General features: G+C 38.7%; 1 protein-coding gene across 3 annotated transcripts in view; it reads left to right on the top strand.

The window, feature by feature from the left end:
• The window catches only part of SDK1 (sidekick cell adhesion molecule 1), a 419246-nt gene that overhangs the window by 185746 nt on the left and 213666 nt on the right, over positions 1-19834 (top strand). For all 3 annotated transcript variants that reach the window (XM_064461554.1, XM_064461553.1, XM_064461555.1), the window contains one exon: positions 14219-14352. In XM_064461554.1, the coding sequence (XP_064317624.1) occupies positions 14219-14352 (134 nt within the window). The remainder of the gene's footprint in view (positions 1-14218; positions 14353-19834) is intronic.

The raw sequence follows: 19834 nt of genomic DNA, 5'->3' as shown, positions 1-19834 counted from the left end.
TGTGAAGTTTTTAACCTTCCACTTTCCTGCTACTTATTTGGCTGTTGGAAGCAAAGCTTAAAGCTTAAATAGGAGAACAGGCATATTCTCAACAGTAACACGTTTTTCTTCTCCCTAGAGTTCTTGAAGCAACTGACTATTTAAAGAATGAAACGCAGTCAGTGTGAGGACACAAATAAAAAGACTAGAGTAAAATATAATTTGAGTGGTGTCTTTTTTAATTAACAGTAGCTTAGATTCCACAACTCAAACCTCCAAATAGAAACTTATCTTATAGATATATATTACAGATTTCTTATTACAGATTATATATAGATACATTCTGTAGATATAGATATCTTTCTATATAGCTGTTCTATAGATCTAGAATAGGTAGAGAGGCATATTAAACATATAGACTACATATCCTGAGATCAGAAGTTTATGTGGGCCTGTATCCAGATGCAAAAATAGTCATGTAAGCATAGATTTCAGTTCTGGATCTGTCTCCTCTGACATGATGGCAGCACTGGAATTTGTCATGAAAAGACAGATTATTATCCACAGGACTCAATGCAATGTTGTGCAAAGTAGTCCAGCTACCAAGAAATAAATGGGATCTGGCGTGGTATGGACATTTTTACAAAGGTTCCCCCTAAAAGTGTGAAGCTTATGTAGTTCTGTTTGTCCACATCTGCCTCTGGTTTGTTCCTGCAAAATCTTTTGAATCTGTGGGACAAAATTAACCCCACTGAGCAGAGGGTACAGATAGAAGTTCCCACAATCTTTGTGGGAACCAGATGCTGGGTTAGAGGAAAAAGCCCCAAAGCGCTATCCCACTGCTAGAAAGCCTGCTGCCAGCTGGGCTCAGCTTTGCTGAGTTGAGTTCAGCAGCCTGCCCTCTCTCCAAATGAGCTGCAGGTGCTCCCACTTGCTTAGCCCCACGGTCAGGGGAGGTGGAGGAAGCAGGAGCTCAGAGGGTTGGGGCTGACTGCTGGAAGAGGAGTGCTGCCTGGAGAGAGGATCGAAGGCAGAGTGGGAAGTGTTCTAGGGCTTTTTATGGCTGGAGGTAGCAAAGGGGCTTGTGGGGCAGTAGCGTCAGATGTTAAAGAAGGTAAGGGGTTTCCGTCAATTATTATTTTTTTGTGATGCTGGGAAGGTTTAGGGGCATAAGATGCAACTTGTGGGAGAAAAGGCCTCCTTAGTTCTGCTGCTCAAAATGGTATGTTTGTTTTCCTAGTGTCAGGCGCTGCTTTCCAATGCAGACTGTATTGGTACTTCTGCAGTACAGTGCAATAGAGCAGCTGTTGTTTTAACGGGACTGGTTGGCCTCTGCACCATTTTACCCTGTCAGGTGGTTTCAGTTGAACAACAAATGTGTGTGATTTTGCAGTTGTTGGTACTACAAGTAAATGTTTGCAGAAAATAATGCAAATGTGGAAATGTTAAGCATGTAGAATTACAACTGTGTTTCAGCAAATGTTTTATGTCCGTTTCTTCTTAAAGTACATTCTTGGTTGAAAGCCTTCCCAAGGACCTGTTTTAAATCTACATTAAGTGGATGAAATATAGTTTAAAGCAGTAAAACATTGACATTCAGAGCTCTGGGGTTTGCTCATTCATCTTCACAGGTCATCTTAACATTATCCTTTACATATTGCTGCAGGCTTCCCTAAGTGGGTTCACTGGCAGTTTGTCTCAGGGTTGGGACACGTAACAGACTAGGCAGTGTGGGCTGCACATTTACAGAGTCACGTTGTGTCATGGGCTGGAAGCGTGCGTAGCAGAAAATGATGATGGGGTGAAAGAGTATGGTTTCAGGTGGCTCAGCAACTCTAGTAAACCTCCAGATGCTTCAAATGGAAAGAAAGAGAATTTTACTTCTTAAGAAAATGCTTTAGATTAATGTTGTTCTTGCCATAGAGGATACCAACAAGTATTTCCTTGATACATCCTTGAGGCATCAGAGATTCTGCTTCTGAGAGGCAATGGGAATGTAGAAAAAACTTCCATTGCTGAAGGGTTTGGTTTTTGGGGGAGAGTGTTTCTGTTCTGTTCCCAGTGCTATTGGAGTTCAGAATGTCTTTAAACTGACGGTCCCTCTGCTGCTTTAGGAGGGAAACCAGTGAGCTGCTGTTAGTGGTGTTCATGCCACTTCTGCTCTTGCAAGGTAGCTTGCGTTCTCTTCTCAAATATTCCTTTTTGGTTGCCACTCTGTAGTGAAGAGTGAAAAAAGAGGGAGGAAAAAGTATGAGTTATATTCATGACCTTTTAGGTTAAGTCATCTAAACTGAGAATGCTGAAATTATCTGTAGAGCAATATCATTAGGTCTTAAAACTAGATTCTGTGATTATAACAATCCCTACCTTCATGTACCTTTGGGAACAGAATTTAAAGTATCTACTTCAAAAACTTAGCCTGTTGAATGAGCTGAAGGGGGAACTTCAGTACTTCAGTTGACAGAGGGATCAATCAAGAATCAGCTCTGACACATCTCCCGAGATGTGTGTCTCTCTGTCTTAGTGTGGTTGTGTGCCCTCTTCTCTGCTTATTCTCATACCCAAGTACTCAATTAGAAATGGGCCGTGCCATGACTTTCTCTTTCGCAGTGGTGTCTCTGACTTTGCAGAGAGTGTATTGAGCTGATGTGTAGGCTTACGTATATTGAGTAACTGTGAGCCTGCATTCCTGCATAATTGTTTTAGCTTTGAGACAAGTTACAGTCCCTGGGTAAGTGTTCAGCTTCTGTTCTGGGTTAAGTATTAAGCTCTCGTACAATGTGCTTTTGCTGCCTCAAAACAAGGCTACTGTGTGAACTTATTTCTGTCCTTTTTACAAAGATTCCTATCAACAAATAAGGATTTATCTTACTGAGTACTACAAACCTGAAAGAAACTGTCTTTCTCTTCCATTATTGTTAATAAGGTAACGAGACTTGTTGCAGATGGTAATTTTTCTTATTGTATTACTGCAGCCCTTCTTGAATCAAGTATGTCCAAATACATGTTTTAGCTCTTAGGTTTTGGGTAAAGAATACAGGGAAGGAATCAAGAAGGCAATCTCACCATCCTGCGCGACTGTCTTGTTCTGTATCTCTTATTCGTTAGCTCTGTTTTCAAGATTTTGTTCTGAAGTTTGCACGTTGCTGTCATGGGCCTCGTCACTCTGGCTCTCGTACAACCCCTGTTTGTCATTCTTTTGTACCACGTTTTCACCTTAGGAGATAAAGGGTTAACTTTGACATTTTCTTTAGTGAAGTAGCCTGCAGGCTTTATTTGAGCATTGTTTCTGTCTTCCCTCTTCTGAGTTCAGTAACAACAGGATTAAGAACTTGGGAGCTAAAAATGTAGATGTCCGTCTAATTAAAGGGATTGGTTGTCGGGTTGTATTTTTCTTTCTCATTAGCATTCCGTTCATTCTGTTTTCTTTCCCTATCTCCCTGTTCCCTACACACTCAGTTTGTAATAAAAGTTGGTTCTTGAATGTAAAGAACTGTGTTAATGCACCTGGGAAAAACATGTACTGGAAGGAATTGAATTTGTTTCTATCTAACCTAGGTAAGATGTAATGGAATGTTTCACTGTTTATCTTTACAGTAAAATCAAAGCATCCTTTCAACACTCGTAAGGATTATTTAAGAAGAAAATTCACTAAATGTATTTGCTTGTTTTCAACAGAAAAACAATATCTTATTTTAAGTTTATACCCCTGCAGCCAAGTGATAAGGGCATTTTAATGTTTTCCTGCATCTATCTTTCCATTTTAATGTGTTGCAGGATTAGGGGATAGCTGATGCTGCCATTACATAAATGTGAGCAAGGAGAGATCCTCATTACAGGGCAAAGTGGATAAAAAGAGTCAGTAACTGAAGGTGATGGAACTGTTGTGCCCGCTGTCCATTAACTCGGTAACGGCACCTCTTCTCCAGATGAGGGGAATCGCAGGGAGCAGCATTTTGCTGCGTTGCAGGAGCAAATCCCTAAAACCTCTGCAGCAGAAATGTCTGCAAGTAAGGAGATAAATATGTGAAGACAGATTGCAGCAAAGACTTTGGGGGCATCAGAGGTTTTCTGTTCTGGTCTAACTGTTATGTAGAATTACTTGCGTCGGCAAGATGTTGAGCATTCTGTTCACAACCCTGGGAATATAAGCTAGGCTGGTAATACGCATGCATGTTTTGCAGGATTTGTGAGTTCTTTTGCCATGTAACTCATAGCGGAGTGTTTCTTCAGCACTGAAAATAAAAATGCTCTGCAAAGCATATTGTAGCCATAAAATCAAAGAAACCAAACTGCGTCTACTGACACTTCAGGGTTTCATTTGCCTGCTCAATAGGCATAGTGTTTATGGATCATCCAGCAAGTGTAAACAAGGAGTCTCTCAGATGCATGCTCTCTATTGCTCGTCATTAGAGGGAATGTGTGGTGCTTAGAGCTTCGGTAGTGGAAGGAAGGGAGTTGAAGTTCTTTGCCTTCTATGTTACCTTTGGGACTATTTCTAAAGTAGAAGTTACTGTCATTCTACCAGAGGACTGGCAAGACTTACTACACAAGCTTTGGCCTTCTGACTTCTTAAAGGTTTACAAGCAGGAGTCCTGAATATGTGTCGCTGCTCCACTGCAAGGAAATCTGTCATTAGACTCAGAAGTCAAGTAAGCAGTAAGTCGTACAAACACACCCGTGTATTGATTTCAAGTAATTTAAAAATAAATAGAGTTGATAAGTTACCTGTCTTCCTGGTTTGGGAGTACCACCCAAGCTGAAAGAAGAAAGAAAAAATTAATCTATATGGTCTGTTGCTCCTTTAGTCATTTGTTATTTACATTTTAGTTGGCCACTGAAGCGTTCCTTGAGTTTTGGAGTCAAGGGCTGCAACCAGGTTTCAAATAAAACACACAAATGGATCCCAAAAGGGAGTTATACTGAATGCCCAAAGGCTACCTTCTGGGACACTGAGGTTTCATAGATTTTAATATGTAGTACTACTTTGCTTGGGAAAGCGATGATCAAATGGTTAGGTTTAGATACAATTGCATTTATCTTCTCAGTCTTTTACGTAAACCCCCTAGTAACTTTGCTTTGCACCTTTTAGAATTCTGTAGCTTTGCTACACAACAGCTTTGTGTATGTTTGCCTCATTTATTGGAAGAGGTATGTCTCCTTTTTTTCTGAAAAATTTTCAGCTTGTGTTATTTTTGACCAGTAATGTGTACCTAATGGAACAGATAAAATGCTATTGATAGAGGAAGATTTTTCCAGTTGTTTATTGTGTTCTGTTTCACACCGTATTGCCAGGAAATCATGTCTGGATAGAAACCATAATACAAAATGCTGCTGTGATACTGCACAGTTGTCTTTTTATTCCAAAGTTTCCAGTCTTTGGCTCCATATGTATGCTCAGCATATGGCTGAACGTATCCAACCTGGCTTTGCTTTTATGTCACTGCATGGCCTATTTATGATAGAAATGGGGAGTCACTGCTTCCTTTTAAATTTCTTCTGAAGTTCTGCTCATCTGTTTTTTTAACCAGTGTTTTCCTTATGTTTTATTGTCGCTGTCTTGAAGTGCTTGGAAATGCTTGCATTAATGGCACTAAAAAAAGTCTGTGATTGGCTGACTTGATATTTCCTGTGCTGTATTACTTTCAGTGATAACCAGGATTTTAAGGAGTCTGTGGTGGACATGTTTGATGCTAAATATATCTGTACTCAGTATGAGGGGATTCTGCTGAAGGAAGCAGGGCAATACCATGAGTTACTAGAAGACTGGTGTTTGGAAAGCAATACTCACCTGCCCGGTGTGTGTAATTCAGGACACATTGAAGCAGCTGAAAATCAGAAAGCAAGAAGTTGCTTTGCCTAAAGTTGTAACAAAATGCCTGCTAGTCAAACTGAAATGCATGGGGGGAAAGGAAAGAGTATTAAGATTTAGCACTTACATAATCCTCTACATCTTGTGAGTGCCAGAGGTATTAACTATTTAAACCCCTAGATAAATTTTTCAGCATAAAAAGAAATACATACATGTATTATCCTTTTTCTCTCTTGGTAAAAGATACAGACCGAAAGGCCAAATAACTCACCCAAGGCTACAGATCATTGGTAAGACCTGGATATACTTGGCTCCCGGGCCTGAGCTCAATTCCTGCTGCATAGCAACAGTATATGATTTGGTGTGTGAGCACAAATAACTACACAAAAATCCCTATTTTGATGTAGACAGCAAACCTAAGGTACTGTATAATAACATTGTACAATGAATTTGCAGCAGTAACACAAATGCTAGTCTTGGCAAACTGCAGTACTGCCCGCAGATAGCGTTAGCTGTTGTATTGATCCAGGCCACTAAATCTTTAATTATCTTTCATAGCAAAACTTGCCTAAATAAATTGCTCTACCCAGTACCACTGCTCTTTGGCAGCAGCAGATATTGATGCATGGGTCTCTTGCTACTTTTTACCCCATTCATGTTTAACAGTTTGGTACTATTAAAAGAAGTAATGCATCTAATAAAATGACGGACTACTAGACAGTTAGTTCTGGAGCGTAACATTCCCTACTACTCCGAGAAACAAGAGTGTAATAAGTTACGACTGTACCAATTTTCCTATCCCTTGAAACTCTCCAGATTATTTTTACATACTTGTATTTTGGGTAACCCAAAGGAGTTGAGTGGCTAGTTTGGTACTATTCTTCCCACTTGTAGGGCTAACGTGGTAAGTTTGGATGTAGTGTTTGTAAGAGGGATATATATTTTTCTGGCACTAGCAGAAAGACAATGTCTTTGGTTCATGTGATAATAAACAGTCATTGAAGGTGCCGTCCTCTTGAGGTCTTCCACAGTGTGTGTAGCTGTTCAGTCTCCACTGATACGCAGCTGCCATTAGGTTTTGTGATTATAGGCAGATGATTTGTCAATGCTCTGTGTATTCAGTATATCAATTTTAAATATACTCACGTGCATGTGTTTAGCTGCTGAAGAAGGACTTGCATCAACTGAGAAAACTGACCAAATGTATTAGGAAGAGATTTGCATTGGCCCATCTGAGATTGGAAATCTTGTTTCCAAAGTGTGTGGATACTTCAGTTGCCATGATACAGATTTTTAAGTCCTTGAGACTAGGTATGATTATACAGCAACAGTTGTGCCAAATCTTATTCTCAGCTATGCCTATGTGAAAATGGAGGTGGTTTTGAATGAGGTATGTGCGGAATCAGGAATAAAATGGCAGAGATGGTGCTGAGGCAGATTCAGGAACATGAATAAACAGAGGTTGGGAGTGTCTAAGTAGGCACAGTTGTGGCATGTCTAAATATATCTGTTAAATATGTTGTTAGGAGGTTGACGTTTTCTTTGTTATTGTCGTATAATCAATTATCTCTTGAGTGCACTGCCCTGTGACAGGGCCATGCCGCTGCTAATTTGTTTTATAGTTAGTGCAGTTTGCAGTCGTGCCTTACATTTGTTTTCATTCTGTAGTATGTATCTCAGTGAAATAATGGTATGAAGATACAATATTCAAGCGAAAGCTCTTTAATACTTGACTACAAACTACTATACCACATGCCATTATGCTAACATGTTTTATCAAAAGTGAAGATATAATTTGAAAACGGAAGCCTTTCTTTCACAGTGAAGGAAAGGGCGGAAAAAAACCCCATGTTTAAAAAAATCACAGCACCTTGAATAATCAATTCAGGAGAAGTATAAAGTGGAGGAATATTCATGTCTGTCTGTAACTGAAAATTGAACTATAAAATCCAAAATGATTATGACTAGTCTTTGTGCTTGCGGCCAGTGAAGTCAGCCAGCTGTGTAGATCAACAACCTGTGATACCTTTTAACTGCAGTGTTCTGTTTAAATAACCCATTTATATTTAAAAATTTCCACTGTTGTTCTTTCCAGTGGTTGCTAGCTCTGTCCATAGCAACAGAGTGATGTCGCAAGTGGAGTTCAATGTGTTGATTGTATGATAAACAGAAGAGAGAAGAGAACAGATACTCTGTTTACAAATATCTTGAATGCAGTAAGAGTTTTATAAGAGGAGAGTGGAGAAAATTGACTACTTTTATTCCAAGTCTTTGGTTTCTGTTGTTGACTGAGATGTATGCTTTTGTCTTGAAAGTCTGGATCTTTCTTCTAGTTTGACAACTGCTGTTGCTGGAGTAGCACATCCAGGCACACATCAGTATGGTTCAGTAAGGTAACAATCAAGAGCTGTGATTTAAACACACATAGGTACTGATATCAGCTGTACTAAGTCTTGTTGCCTAAAACGTAATAATAATAATAAAAAAACCCTCAAAAACAAAAGAGTAGAGTTGTGTGATAATTAAGTTGCATTAAATAAGAATTGAAGCTGCTGAAAACCTGGGGGGAGAAAAAGAACGTTTTAACATAAGTAGTGCACTTATGAATATTATTTCTGGGTTTGTTACTGTAATTGCTTGCTTCTGGATTGGTAGTATTGTGCCTCACTGCAAACATCTCTTTCGTGATCAGTTATGTAGTGATTATCTTGGGGTTTGTTTTGCAGGTTTTATTAATCTCTAGACCAGTAATTGCTTGATATAAGCATGATTTAAAATATATATTTGGGATAATTCATCTGAGCATCCTTTCTGGGAATCTATCTCCAAAGACTAAAAACAAGCTTTTCCAAGGGTGAACTGCTAAGATTTTTATAAGACGACTCAATATTTGACGATTCTGCTTAATTCTGAGATACTTTTTTATAATAGTGCTGTGTGTGTATGAAGACACTTGTGAAGACTCTTGTTTTTTGCATGTCACGTTTTCTCGATTACTCTTTGGGGTTGGGTGGGGAGTGCATGATTCTGGGGTTTTTGTGATTCTTCTTGACTAGCCAACATGTTTCAATCTGATAGCCACAGCTGTGTGGAGGCCACACTGGGTCAGAGCATTATTTCTTAGATTTTTCCAATGATACTGCTGTTTGCACACCCTCTTGTGAGGTTGGCCTGTTTTGCAGTCAGTTATTCTTTCTCAGATAGTGTTTTGAATTTGTTCATTGAACTGCAAACCTCAGTCTTGTGGAGAGGCTTGAACAGGTCTCCTGCATTTTGAATTCTTATTCTGTCTTCCAGAGTCTTTGGGACTTTATTTGCAGATTTAGTAAATGAAATCTATGTTCAGTCAACACCAATTAAAATATTAAGTAATGCCAGGCCCAAGACAGACCCTGCGGGGTTCTACCTACTTTCCAGTCAGGTAGTGGATCACTGATGATTTGTCAAGTACAGTCTTCCATCCACTTCTGATAAGCCTTTCGCTTGCTTTACACAGAACAGGTTTGGTATAATGTGTTCATGAGCAAATGTGGGGAATAATGTCTATAGCCTTACAAAACCAAGGCCTTGCAAGTTCCAAAACTAGTGCTAGAGAATAGGGAAGCTGAGCTTAAAACATGGAAATTCTGCTGCTTCTCTCATTTCCTCCTGGAAATATATCTGCTAAACCTGTCAGTAGCTAGGCTTCCTTCATTGCATGATAGTGTTCAGCCTCTGCCTGGCAGTTAGGGCTGTCTTTGTTATTCTTGTTACCTTGGGACGCTTTCAGGACTAGAAATCCCAGTCACTTCCCAGAAGCACACGTTGTGCCATGGCGTAGCTAGAGAAGTGATAGCGTAAACTAGCATTGATTGTAAAATCAATGCATTAATTTGTGTACTAATACTTGGATATTCACCAGCTGTGTAAGTATAACATTTTTATTCATAGATGGTTGACTTGCAGTGACAGTATACCTGGAATCTGAACAGTATTTTGTGAAACTGGCATCCAGTCACAGCTCTTAGTGTGTTGTTGCTACGGATGTGTTGCTCTGTAGCACGTACGCTGGTATTTTGCTCAGTGACTGAGTCCAGAAAAACATGGACTGTTTGTGAAAGATGTATTTAAATAATTTTGATTAATAATTCCCCATCAGAATTGGAAGACACATGGTGGTGAAATGCTCACTCTGTTAAGCCATGCATGCACTGCTCTGAGTCAGGATTTCACTTGAACAGCTGTGATTTTAACGGCAACATATCCGTAAGTTTTTCCAAAAGGGGCAGTCTGTGGGGGAAGCCTTTCAGTAATTGTGTTGCTATTACTCCATAACCTCTCTTCTCCATTAACATCACTTGTTACTGTGTGGTGTCTGGATCGTGGGGAATGATCGGTGCTTCCTATGTAACGTGGACAAAAGTGTTTAAAAGAGGAACAGAGGTTTTCTAGTAAAAAATATCTTGTATAGAGGGATTGATATCTGTATTAGCTGGAGATAATATTGGAAAAGAGGCTTTATGAAGGCCTTTACGCTAAAATACTGCACGCTGGTTCGTGAGCAGATGGCAGCCTTCCAAGAGAAAGCCTAATCAGGTTACTCTGATTTTCATTTTATGATGTTTTTATAACCTAGTATTATCTATTTATTGTGTAATCTGGTAGACTAATAACCTAACAAATATCTAACCTTTGGGAATTATCCACTTGCAGAGTACATTTTGGTATTTTCACATAAAAAACATTATTAATGGCAAACCACCTATTTAAGATACTGAAGAGCTCATTTGCAGCATTTCAGCATTTTAATAAATGGTGCAATTTTCAGTTCAGGAACAATTTATGTAACGCCAAAAACTTTGTCTCAAATATCTTAATAATGGCATCCTCTTTGGAAAGTTCTTTTTACTTCTAGAGGTCTGATTCCTGTTCCGCTGATGTTAAGAGAATGATTTCCATAAGCTTTAGATCAAATTTAGAGATTTGCACCAGATTTTTTTTTTTACAGCATTTGGACAATTCAAGGCTACAATTAAAAAACCCAAAGTGTATCTAAGTGCTAAATTCTGGCTGCAATAAATGGAGGTGATGAAAAGCTCATTAGGTGCTCGTTGACGTGTTCAGATGCTTAGAAGAACTGGGTGTATGAAATGACTTGTCTCCGTGACTGCTGCCTTTTCCCATCCTGTCAGACCACAGTCTTGGCTTAGGCATGTCATAAACATAGCTTGTAGTTTCAAAGGCCTGACTCGCCTTCGCTTTCGGATCAATCTGTTCTAGTCTCTGGCTGCTTTTGTGGTAAAAGTACTGCTGAAACGCTTGTAGGACATCATCACACTGAATGTGCCATCGTAACTGCCTACCACGCGCGGGCAGGCACGCTGCCGTTGGCGGCTGTTCCCTACAGGATTCCGCTGAACTCCAGAGAAGTTTTAACAATTCTTCTATGAAAACCTATGAGTTAAAATTCTCCTTTCTCTATGCTTAAAGAATCCTGAAGGATCAGTCTGCTTGGTTTACTAGCCGGTTGCTCCTGTCTTGAAAATATTAGATTAAGTTGGATATTGCTTTTTTTAAAGCAATATTTATATTTTTCATGAATCCTGTGCTGGGTATGAATTACTGACAGGTCCACTCCATCTGCTGCAGTAATCTTCCTAAAATATGCTGGTAAACTGAGCAGCCGGGAATCAGATTTTCCTTGGAACATTAGAGTGTTGCTGTCATAATTTAAAAGTTATCAGACAATGACAACAAACAATAAACCCAGGAATACATGTTAAACCAATTTGAGGGCGCTCTGTGCAGCTGTTGTGCAAAAAGTGGCTGCAACCCTGGTAAGGGCTGGGCCATGAATCTTCAGATGGTTTGAAAACATTGGAACTAATGAGTTCTTAAAATGTGACTAATTGATTTTCCTGATGCACAAGGCTCATACTTGATCTAAATAAAGCTCCCAGAGTCTGCAGCCTGTGAAGGCTCATGTATTGCTCGATACCTGTCTTTAGTTAATGAAATTGAAACATTCAATTTTTCACAGAACTATTAAGATATCAATAACTCATTTGGGTATTTAATTTAGCATTAATTTGACTGTGTAATTGATGACCCCAAAGAGTATTCAGGAGTTTCTTTGTCGTCTTTTTTTCTATACAAATTAATACAAAACTTCTTGCACTATTTTAAGCATGTAATTTATCATGTTTAGCCCTTCCACATTGACTCTTTTTTTGCTTTGAATGTACTTACGTTCGTTTAATCTTTAAAATCCATTATATTTAATTTAAATGTTACATTTTTCTCGCATTCCAATAAATATTTGTGTATTATAATTTTTAAAAATAATTTTGAACAATTTTCTTAATAAATACATCTTAATTCTCTTTGCTCTTGATTAGTATATAATGAATATAATGGTTCAATTGTCAGAATTTCCAGTCAGTTTAGTACTGATAGAAGCAGCGTGCATCTCACCCGTATTCAAGAATCACCTTTAAAACTTTGGGTACAGTGGCAGCTGGCATCAAAACAGTCTGAAATATATTTCAGGATTTTCCAAGAATCTTTCTAATGCTGCTTTCTTTTAGAGCTGAAGTACAATTGAATGTAAATGTCATTGTCTCTTAATATTCAGTTATTAGCGCTTCATTGGAATTTTATCTTTATTTGCTTTATCAAATGTCATATTAATTGCATTTTATATCCCCACTGTAAATCTATCACAGTTTCTTCGATTAATTTCCAAAGTCAGTTAAGCTAGTACAGCTTCACTGAATACAGAAAAAAGTCATACTGTGATTTTTTTTTTAAATAGTTTTTATAATAGAAACTGTCAATAAAGATAATGTAAACAGGATCTTTAGCTGACGTGCACTCAGAGCTGAAAATATAGCCTTATATATTTTTCAGGAGACTTTTATTTATTAGTATCTACTGATAGCTTTATAGAAGTTCAGTGTTTTTTATATCCACATTAGAAAACTGAAGCGCTGTGAATAAAACGCATACAGCATTTGAACACTGCTGTGTTTTCTCACTGTAATTTTCTATGCCCCCTCCTACATATAAAAACTAGTATGTTACAATAGCAATGTGTGATTTCCCCTATTACCTTAAATGCTTTTTCAAAAGCAGAGTAGTTGTGAATTATTAATGTTAACCACAGCGTGCCAAAACAGGAGGAAGGAATGCAGGAGTGTTCATTATTGATTGATTAGTGCACAGCTACTTTGACTTAACACTGACTCTTTCTGAGGCCTATTGATGTATGAACTTGTTTCGTGCAGTATAATAATTTAATATGTTGTTTCAACCTCATGCTCAAGGATAAAACTAATAGCACAGCTGAACTCAGTGGGGCTTCTCATCAAGTGATAGAAGTGAAGGTAGGAGTTTCTTGCTCCAATCTTGCATTCAGATTTCCAAGTTTGTCCCTGTCCCAGTCTGCATTAGTGTCAGCTCTTTGCTCCACAGGCTTGCTCTGGAACTTTACATGTTCTTTTATTCTTCTCTGGTTTTTGAGCTTCCCGTGTCCCGTTCAGTTAAGCCCTTAAATTTGGACATGTTGTCTCTAGATTAAACCTTTATCTTGTCTAGTCAAGAAAAGACCATCTAATACATGTAAAATGTGAAGTAACCAACCCTATTGCAGTGCAAATGCTGCCTGCAGGGGAGTTTATAGAGGGACTTCTTATGTAGCAGCCCTAAACAAGAGTCAACTTGTGTTATACAATGACATTTATTGACTCCTTCAGGCCTACACCAGGGTGTAACTACAGGGTTGTGCTTTCCTACCTGCTTTAGATTAAATGAAAACTCTTCCCTCCCTATCTACACACAGGTCATCTCCCTGTATCAATTAGGCTCTAACTTGCCGATGTTCTTGTCTGTGATGTTGTGATAATTAGTGATGCCATAAATACAGAAAGTTTACCTTCTCTGGTTCTGCTGCCTTTGATTTTTCCTTTTTTTTTTTTTTTGTTAAACTAGGTGGTGTTACTCCCCGAGTGTCAGCCTTTAATTTGCTACCTTTTAATTGTTGAGAAGGTTTTTCAATAAAACTGACTTTGCAGCATACTGATGTTTGCCAGGACTGTGCTCAGCCTGTAACGATGCAGTTTGCAGGATGTTGGTCTCTGTTGCGCTTTCCATTTCTTGTGTAACTTCTTATTGCTGTTTAAACTGTTCTAGTTTCACACGTTGTAGCTTTCTGTGTGTCACCGTAAACATCTTACACAATCTAAATGGAGAAAAGGCCTAGAGGCATCAATGATTTTAAGTACTACTTGTGAATGTGGTTGAAATCAGGCCAGTTTTGGTTCCACAACGTCTTGGTTTAGATGACCAATGGGTATCATATCAGTCTGTCAAGTCTGAAGTGTTGCGCAATTTTTGCCTAGTGGATACCGTTCTTCTGGTTTCAGCGTGATCTTTCTCTTTCCTAAATAGAGCCATCACACTAGAGAATCAGCTGGTCATCCTTGCAACATCAGTGACCGATGCAGGAGGCTACTATGTCCAGGCGGTCAATGAAAAGAATGGGGAGAACAAGACAAGTCCCTTTATTCATCTCAGCATAGCAAGTGAGTATCCGAATTCGGGATAACATAATCTCATACTGAGATTGCAGGCAGTATTCCCAAAAGTCTGCCCTAATAAAAAGAGCCTTGCTAACAAAGGGTTGGATTTTTAAAGGACGTCGACTTTTCCTGCTTCGTTTGGAGCACGTTGGACCCCTTGTGCAATAGAAGGGACCTAAGGGAGTATATGTCCTCGACAAATCACCCTCAAAGCCTTTTGTCTGATGGTTTATTTTGTGCAAGGCAGGTACATGATGATATCCCTCGCTGTTTATTGTAAAGTTGTGATCGTAATTTCTTTTTAATGCAGGGGTTTATAATGTATTGTTTTCCATTGCGCGTAAGTAAACAAGTCACTCTTCTGAGTGCAATTTTATTAATGAGTCTATTCCCAGTCTATGGCATTATTTTTACCTGGAGTTATCACAGAGTCCCAGGAACATGCATTTCATTGTTATTACTTATTATTTCACATTGCGCAAATTGTATTAACACCTACCATTACAGAGGCATTCCGTGAGTAGATTGTACAGCGAAGGAGAGGGAAAAGCAGCAGAGCAATGGGGTCGGAGAGATGACTGCACACTAAATATACTAACGGGCATATTCAGCAAAAATATGCACATGTAAACTATTGTAAAACATAATGTGTTTGCACGAAACATTAATATTCTAAACATGTAGAATGGTTTGACTCCTTTTCTGAGGGCATTTGGTAAAAGTGTTTTTAACGTAGCAGCGAGATAGCGAGTACGTTAGTCTGTTGTGTGAATGTGGAGATTTCTATATTTGGCTGTAGAGACAGGGAAGAGGCGACTGGATAAATGCTTGATGACACTGGCAGCTTTACTGGTAGGCTACTCTTATGGTTTGGGCTTCTAGAAGATGCAAGACTCTCAGGTCTAGATCAGTCGGCATGATGAGGTGCCCAAGATCTCTTGGTCTTGGATGCCATTAGATTTGAGACAACCCCTGTGACTCGTTTCCTTACAATAGCAGAACTTGGGAGTCTGGGTTTCTGGGCAGGAAATCTGGCAAATTGCTTTTAGAAACATGCTTATGTTTGTCAGAAGTCCATCAAAAACATTATGTTCCTGTGAAACATTTAATTTCTGAGAAAATATTATTTTTCTGCTAAGATTTTAAATCAGATTTCAAGGAAAGCTGTTTTTGCAACAACGGTGGAAGCCCTGTTAGTGGGATCAGGGGTCACTGAGGGCCGGAGCTGTTTGCTGTAACACAGAGCAGAAGAGATGAACCTGTGTTTTCTGCCAGATATGTTTATAAACTAAATGATCTTATCTGGGCTTTTATGTGTATCTTTCTGAAGTGGAAATAATATTCCAAATCCACTTGTGAATTCTGGCAGTACTGTGGCATGTAGATTGTAAACATTATTATTTCTGACAGTATAAAAAGTTAGCTAACACTTTAGTAATTTCATTTTTAAAGCAAATTTGTATTGTTTGTATGATGTGACCAATAACGTACTTCCCACTTTAATTTCATATCTTAATTAATGCTAGAAATAGTCTCTGATCATGCATGCATAACAAGTGCTATGCAAAGCAGAAGGCATATGGAAAAGAAAACACATCAAAATGCGTACAGACTTGGTACCATGAGTGCAAAGTCTATCTGTGATGTGAAAAAATAGGAAAGATGAAATAGATAAAAGAAAATGAAGAACGAGGCAAGATGGAAAGCCAAAAATGGTTTTGTTTGTTAAAATTAATGAGCCAATGAGGTTTTAAAATTGTCACCTTGATATCCAGGTTTATTGATGCTTATGTGTGTGTTGAAGAAAGGCACTGGCCATAAGGCATTACAGTGTCTGTAAAGAGAATGAGATTAGCATGGTCATTCTGAACTTTGATCTGAGGAAGAAACATATGTGTTACATTGGATAGAAGTGAATAAAACTTCTTGGTCCAGTAACAGAAAACAATCAAGCCAAAATATAGTCCTGAAGCAATATGCAGAGAATGGTTGCAGAAAAATGATGTATTTTGGAGGAGTAATAAAAAATTCCAGCAAGTGGTTGGAAACAGATTGTTAAAGGTACCTCCAGGTATGGAAGATATCACATTGAATTGCCACTCTCTGAATCTTATCAGATGTTAAGAGTGATGGGACTTGTCATTTTCCATTAGGACATGTATAAAATTTAAACACAGTTTAATCAAAATCAAATAAACCGCAAGCAAAGTGGAATATCCAATCTCTGTGTGAGTAGATTATATATTAATTATTGAGTGCAACCTTGCTACATGACTCAGCATGCATATTGCCACTTCTGTTGAGGGCAAAAGGAAAAAAAACTATAGATAATTCCCAGGGCAGTCATCCACTGAGAGCAGTGTTAGATATGCATAGCTTGTTATTCCTTGAAGGATATCGGTGTCAGCCTCGCTCCAGCCTGTAGGAAAAGCACATTTGCAGTATCAGCCTAATAGGTGAGAAAGCTGTAAGTTGTCCTGTTTGGGTCGGAAACACAAGACTGACAGTAGGAGAAAGGCATAGCTCTGAGCTAAGCAGAAGATGAGTTATAGGGCCTTATATTGCAGATTAAAGTCAATGCCTGGAATTGTGGCTGAAGGTAAATGGAGTTTGAGCGATGTCTGGAAAATATACTAAACTGTCCTTCAGTTAATGACTGTCTTTGATACATGTTGAATAAGATTTGAGGATGTTGAACATGTTTCAAAAATGCAGTGTAAAAGCCCCAGTCATGAGCAATTATCTTGTAGGGGTCTGAGTATTAAAGGGTAAAGATACTTTGTTTCTTGTCAGCCTAACCTATAGCTCATTGAGTCCCAGGCAGCATGAAGCCTTGCATCCCCCCATAGCCCCCTGATTACAAACATAATGCAAGTTAGAAAACAGCTTCAAAAGAAAGCCTTCCAGCTTGTCAGCATTGCTTCTGCTACACTTGAGTTTGCTTTTCTCTGCTTTCTGGGCTTGGTCAGACGTTGAAAATGTGGGCATGAGAATGCCTGGGCTTAATGAATATTAACAGATTTTAGGACATCTTGGTGTTTGGAGACACGTACCAGTACGTATTACAGTGACCGTTCATTCCTTAAACATGCTTTGCAGTAAAGGTGTATCAGCCAATAGATAGGGTAACCCCAAGAGAAGAAGATTGAAATATTGCGCAGTATTCTTGCCGAACAGCTGAGTCCCTAGCTTGGTGAAAGACTGGTGTGCTGCATGCCTGCCCTCTAAAATCCATGTGTCTTAATTTGAAAGTCCAGGTCACCGAAAGAGTTAAGTTCACAGTATAAGGTCCAGTTCATCTATGCCTGAAAACCGTGGTCACTTCTTTCAAGTGGATGTGTTTCCGCTGGTTTCAAGAGGATTAGGTCATCCCTGAGGTGACAGGCTCCGGTGAAATAAAAATGATGTTCAACAGGCGGCATGTTGGGAATAACATCACATCTGAAATTAGTATGAGATGTCATAAATTAGTCCTAAATTTAAAATGTCTTATAGTCAGTTCAACTGTATGTTAAGCTAAGGAATGCCTTCTTTTCTTTTTTTTTTTTTTTTTTTTTTAAACCATATGTCCCAGCTCTTGTGGAAATAATGCAAACCTTTGGCTAGGAAAATCGGCAAGTCTGAAAGTCAAGAGTTTGGCAACAGAAATAGTAACAAAACTCAGTTTGCTTTTAGACTCAAATACATCACTTAATTCCCCCTTGAAAATGCACTTAGTACTGTTTTGGAGGATTTCAGTATTAACTCCATTGTTGGAACTTCTCACCTTGACCAGAGAGGTGCGAGACTTACCCTGTCACTGAGCTGCTGCAAGCTTCTTAGATGTAAACTATACTTTTCACTAAAAACAATTGGGAAATCCTTAATGTTCTCTCCTGTTTCCATCTATTTGACAATAGATTGGATGATAATATCTTAAACGGATCCTTAATTCTTCAGGCTTTTGGTTTGTGCCCGTTCTCCCATGGACAGACATACACTGCAGCACAGATGGTCATATCTCTTCCTAAAGACTCTGGCTTGTCTGGGGATAAAGTGACACACTTCTGATCTTACCACTGTTGGGAGGACACTTAGATTAAGTGTTCCTTAAAATAAGGCTAAAAAACTTGTATTTCCTTGAAGGCCATACTCTGTGTATCAGCTAAATTGCTCTGAAATTCTGCCCCAAACCTCTTACGGTTGTTGTACAGAACTTAAGGACTGGTACATGGTACCTGGCTGTAGGCTGTGCCATTTAGTCATGAGGGTGGTTTGGGGGGAGAAGGGGGAGCAGGTGTGTAAAGAGCTACTTAATGAAACTGAGGATTTCTAGTACGTAAGTTGGGAGTTTAATAAGTGGGGTTCTTTTTTTAGAAGGGAGGAAGGAAAAATTCAAAGGGAGCTTTTTATTACAGTAAGGAGCTGGCTGAGGTATTCACCGCAGCGTACGCAATGCGTGTCCTTGTTACTTTATTACACGATGACATGGCAAGACTCTGGTGCCACTTTAGAAGAAGTTTGAAAAGCCCTGCTGAGATTTTTTCTATTATTAACTTCAATGCAACACTGTAGATGTGAGCACTGTTGGCCCAGTCTTAGAAACTTTTGACAGTACGCACTGCTATTTCTGAGTTTAGTTGAAGCATTTTATGAAAAATTCGAGGAAGTGCCCCCCAGTAAATGATATAAATGGCAAGTTTGAAAAAGGTGGGTATGTGTAAGCTGTTCTGACAGCTTAGATACTCCTGCTTCAATTGGTTTTGCAGCGCTAATCATCTGGAACTGCAATTCAGGGCCTTGCTTCTGGACCTTCTTGTTAAGCTGTGAAATATTGAGATGCATGTCGCTTCAATAGATTTATTAGTAAATTAGATAGTCTCAAGACCTATTCATAACACTAGGAGATACAGAGTGTTCTGCAGACTGACGTCTTTTTTTTTTTTTTGATGCAGGCTTTGTAAAAACAGAAAACAAGATTGATGAAAATTTTAAAAACCTTGCCAGCCAGCATTTCTGAAGAGTCAAAGATAATAAAGCCAATTATCGTTTAACGAAGATAAATTTTTTCCCTTGAGCACTGGCAATGCTTAGGGAAAAAAAAGTAGGGGGGAAAAAAAAGTTGGGGGCTGAAAATTAAACTCTTGGCTTGGTTGCATTGCAATTAATTTAAAATATGAGGGTGTCATGTTATTCTGCCCAGCTTCCACTTGCAACAAGAATAATTTTATTCTGTTACAGCACACATTGACATAAGGCTAAATAGACCCTGTTTGTCTCTCGTCGGTGCCTATTTTGTTCTTCAATTTAATGTATGAAAATACAAATTTTACAGAAGGGAGGAGTCCCACTGCAGACTCACAGGGTACTGATTTTGCACTGGATGTTTTTGGTTTTTGTTTTTGGTGGTTTTTTTTATTACAAAGACAGGTTCTCATGACAGCACAAGATGTTTAGGTCACTTTCAGTGTCTGTAAAAATGATTATTTTTTTTTCTTACACTGTT

The sequence above is a fragment of the Phalacrocorax carbo genome, chromosome 10, assembly GCF_963921805.1.
Source record: "Phalacrocorax carbo chromosome 10, bPhaCar2.1, whole genome shotgun sequence".
Lineage (NCBI taxonomy): Eukaryota > Metazoa > Chordata > Aves > Suliformes > Phalacrocoracidae > Phalacrocorax > Phalacrocorax carbo.
This window is presented reverse-complemented; position numbering and strand designations above follow the sequence as displayed.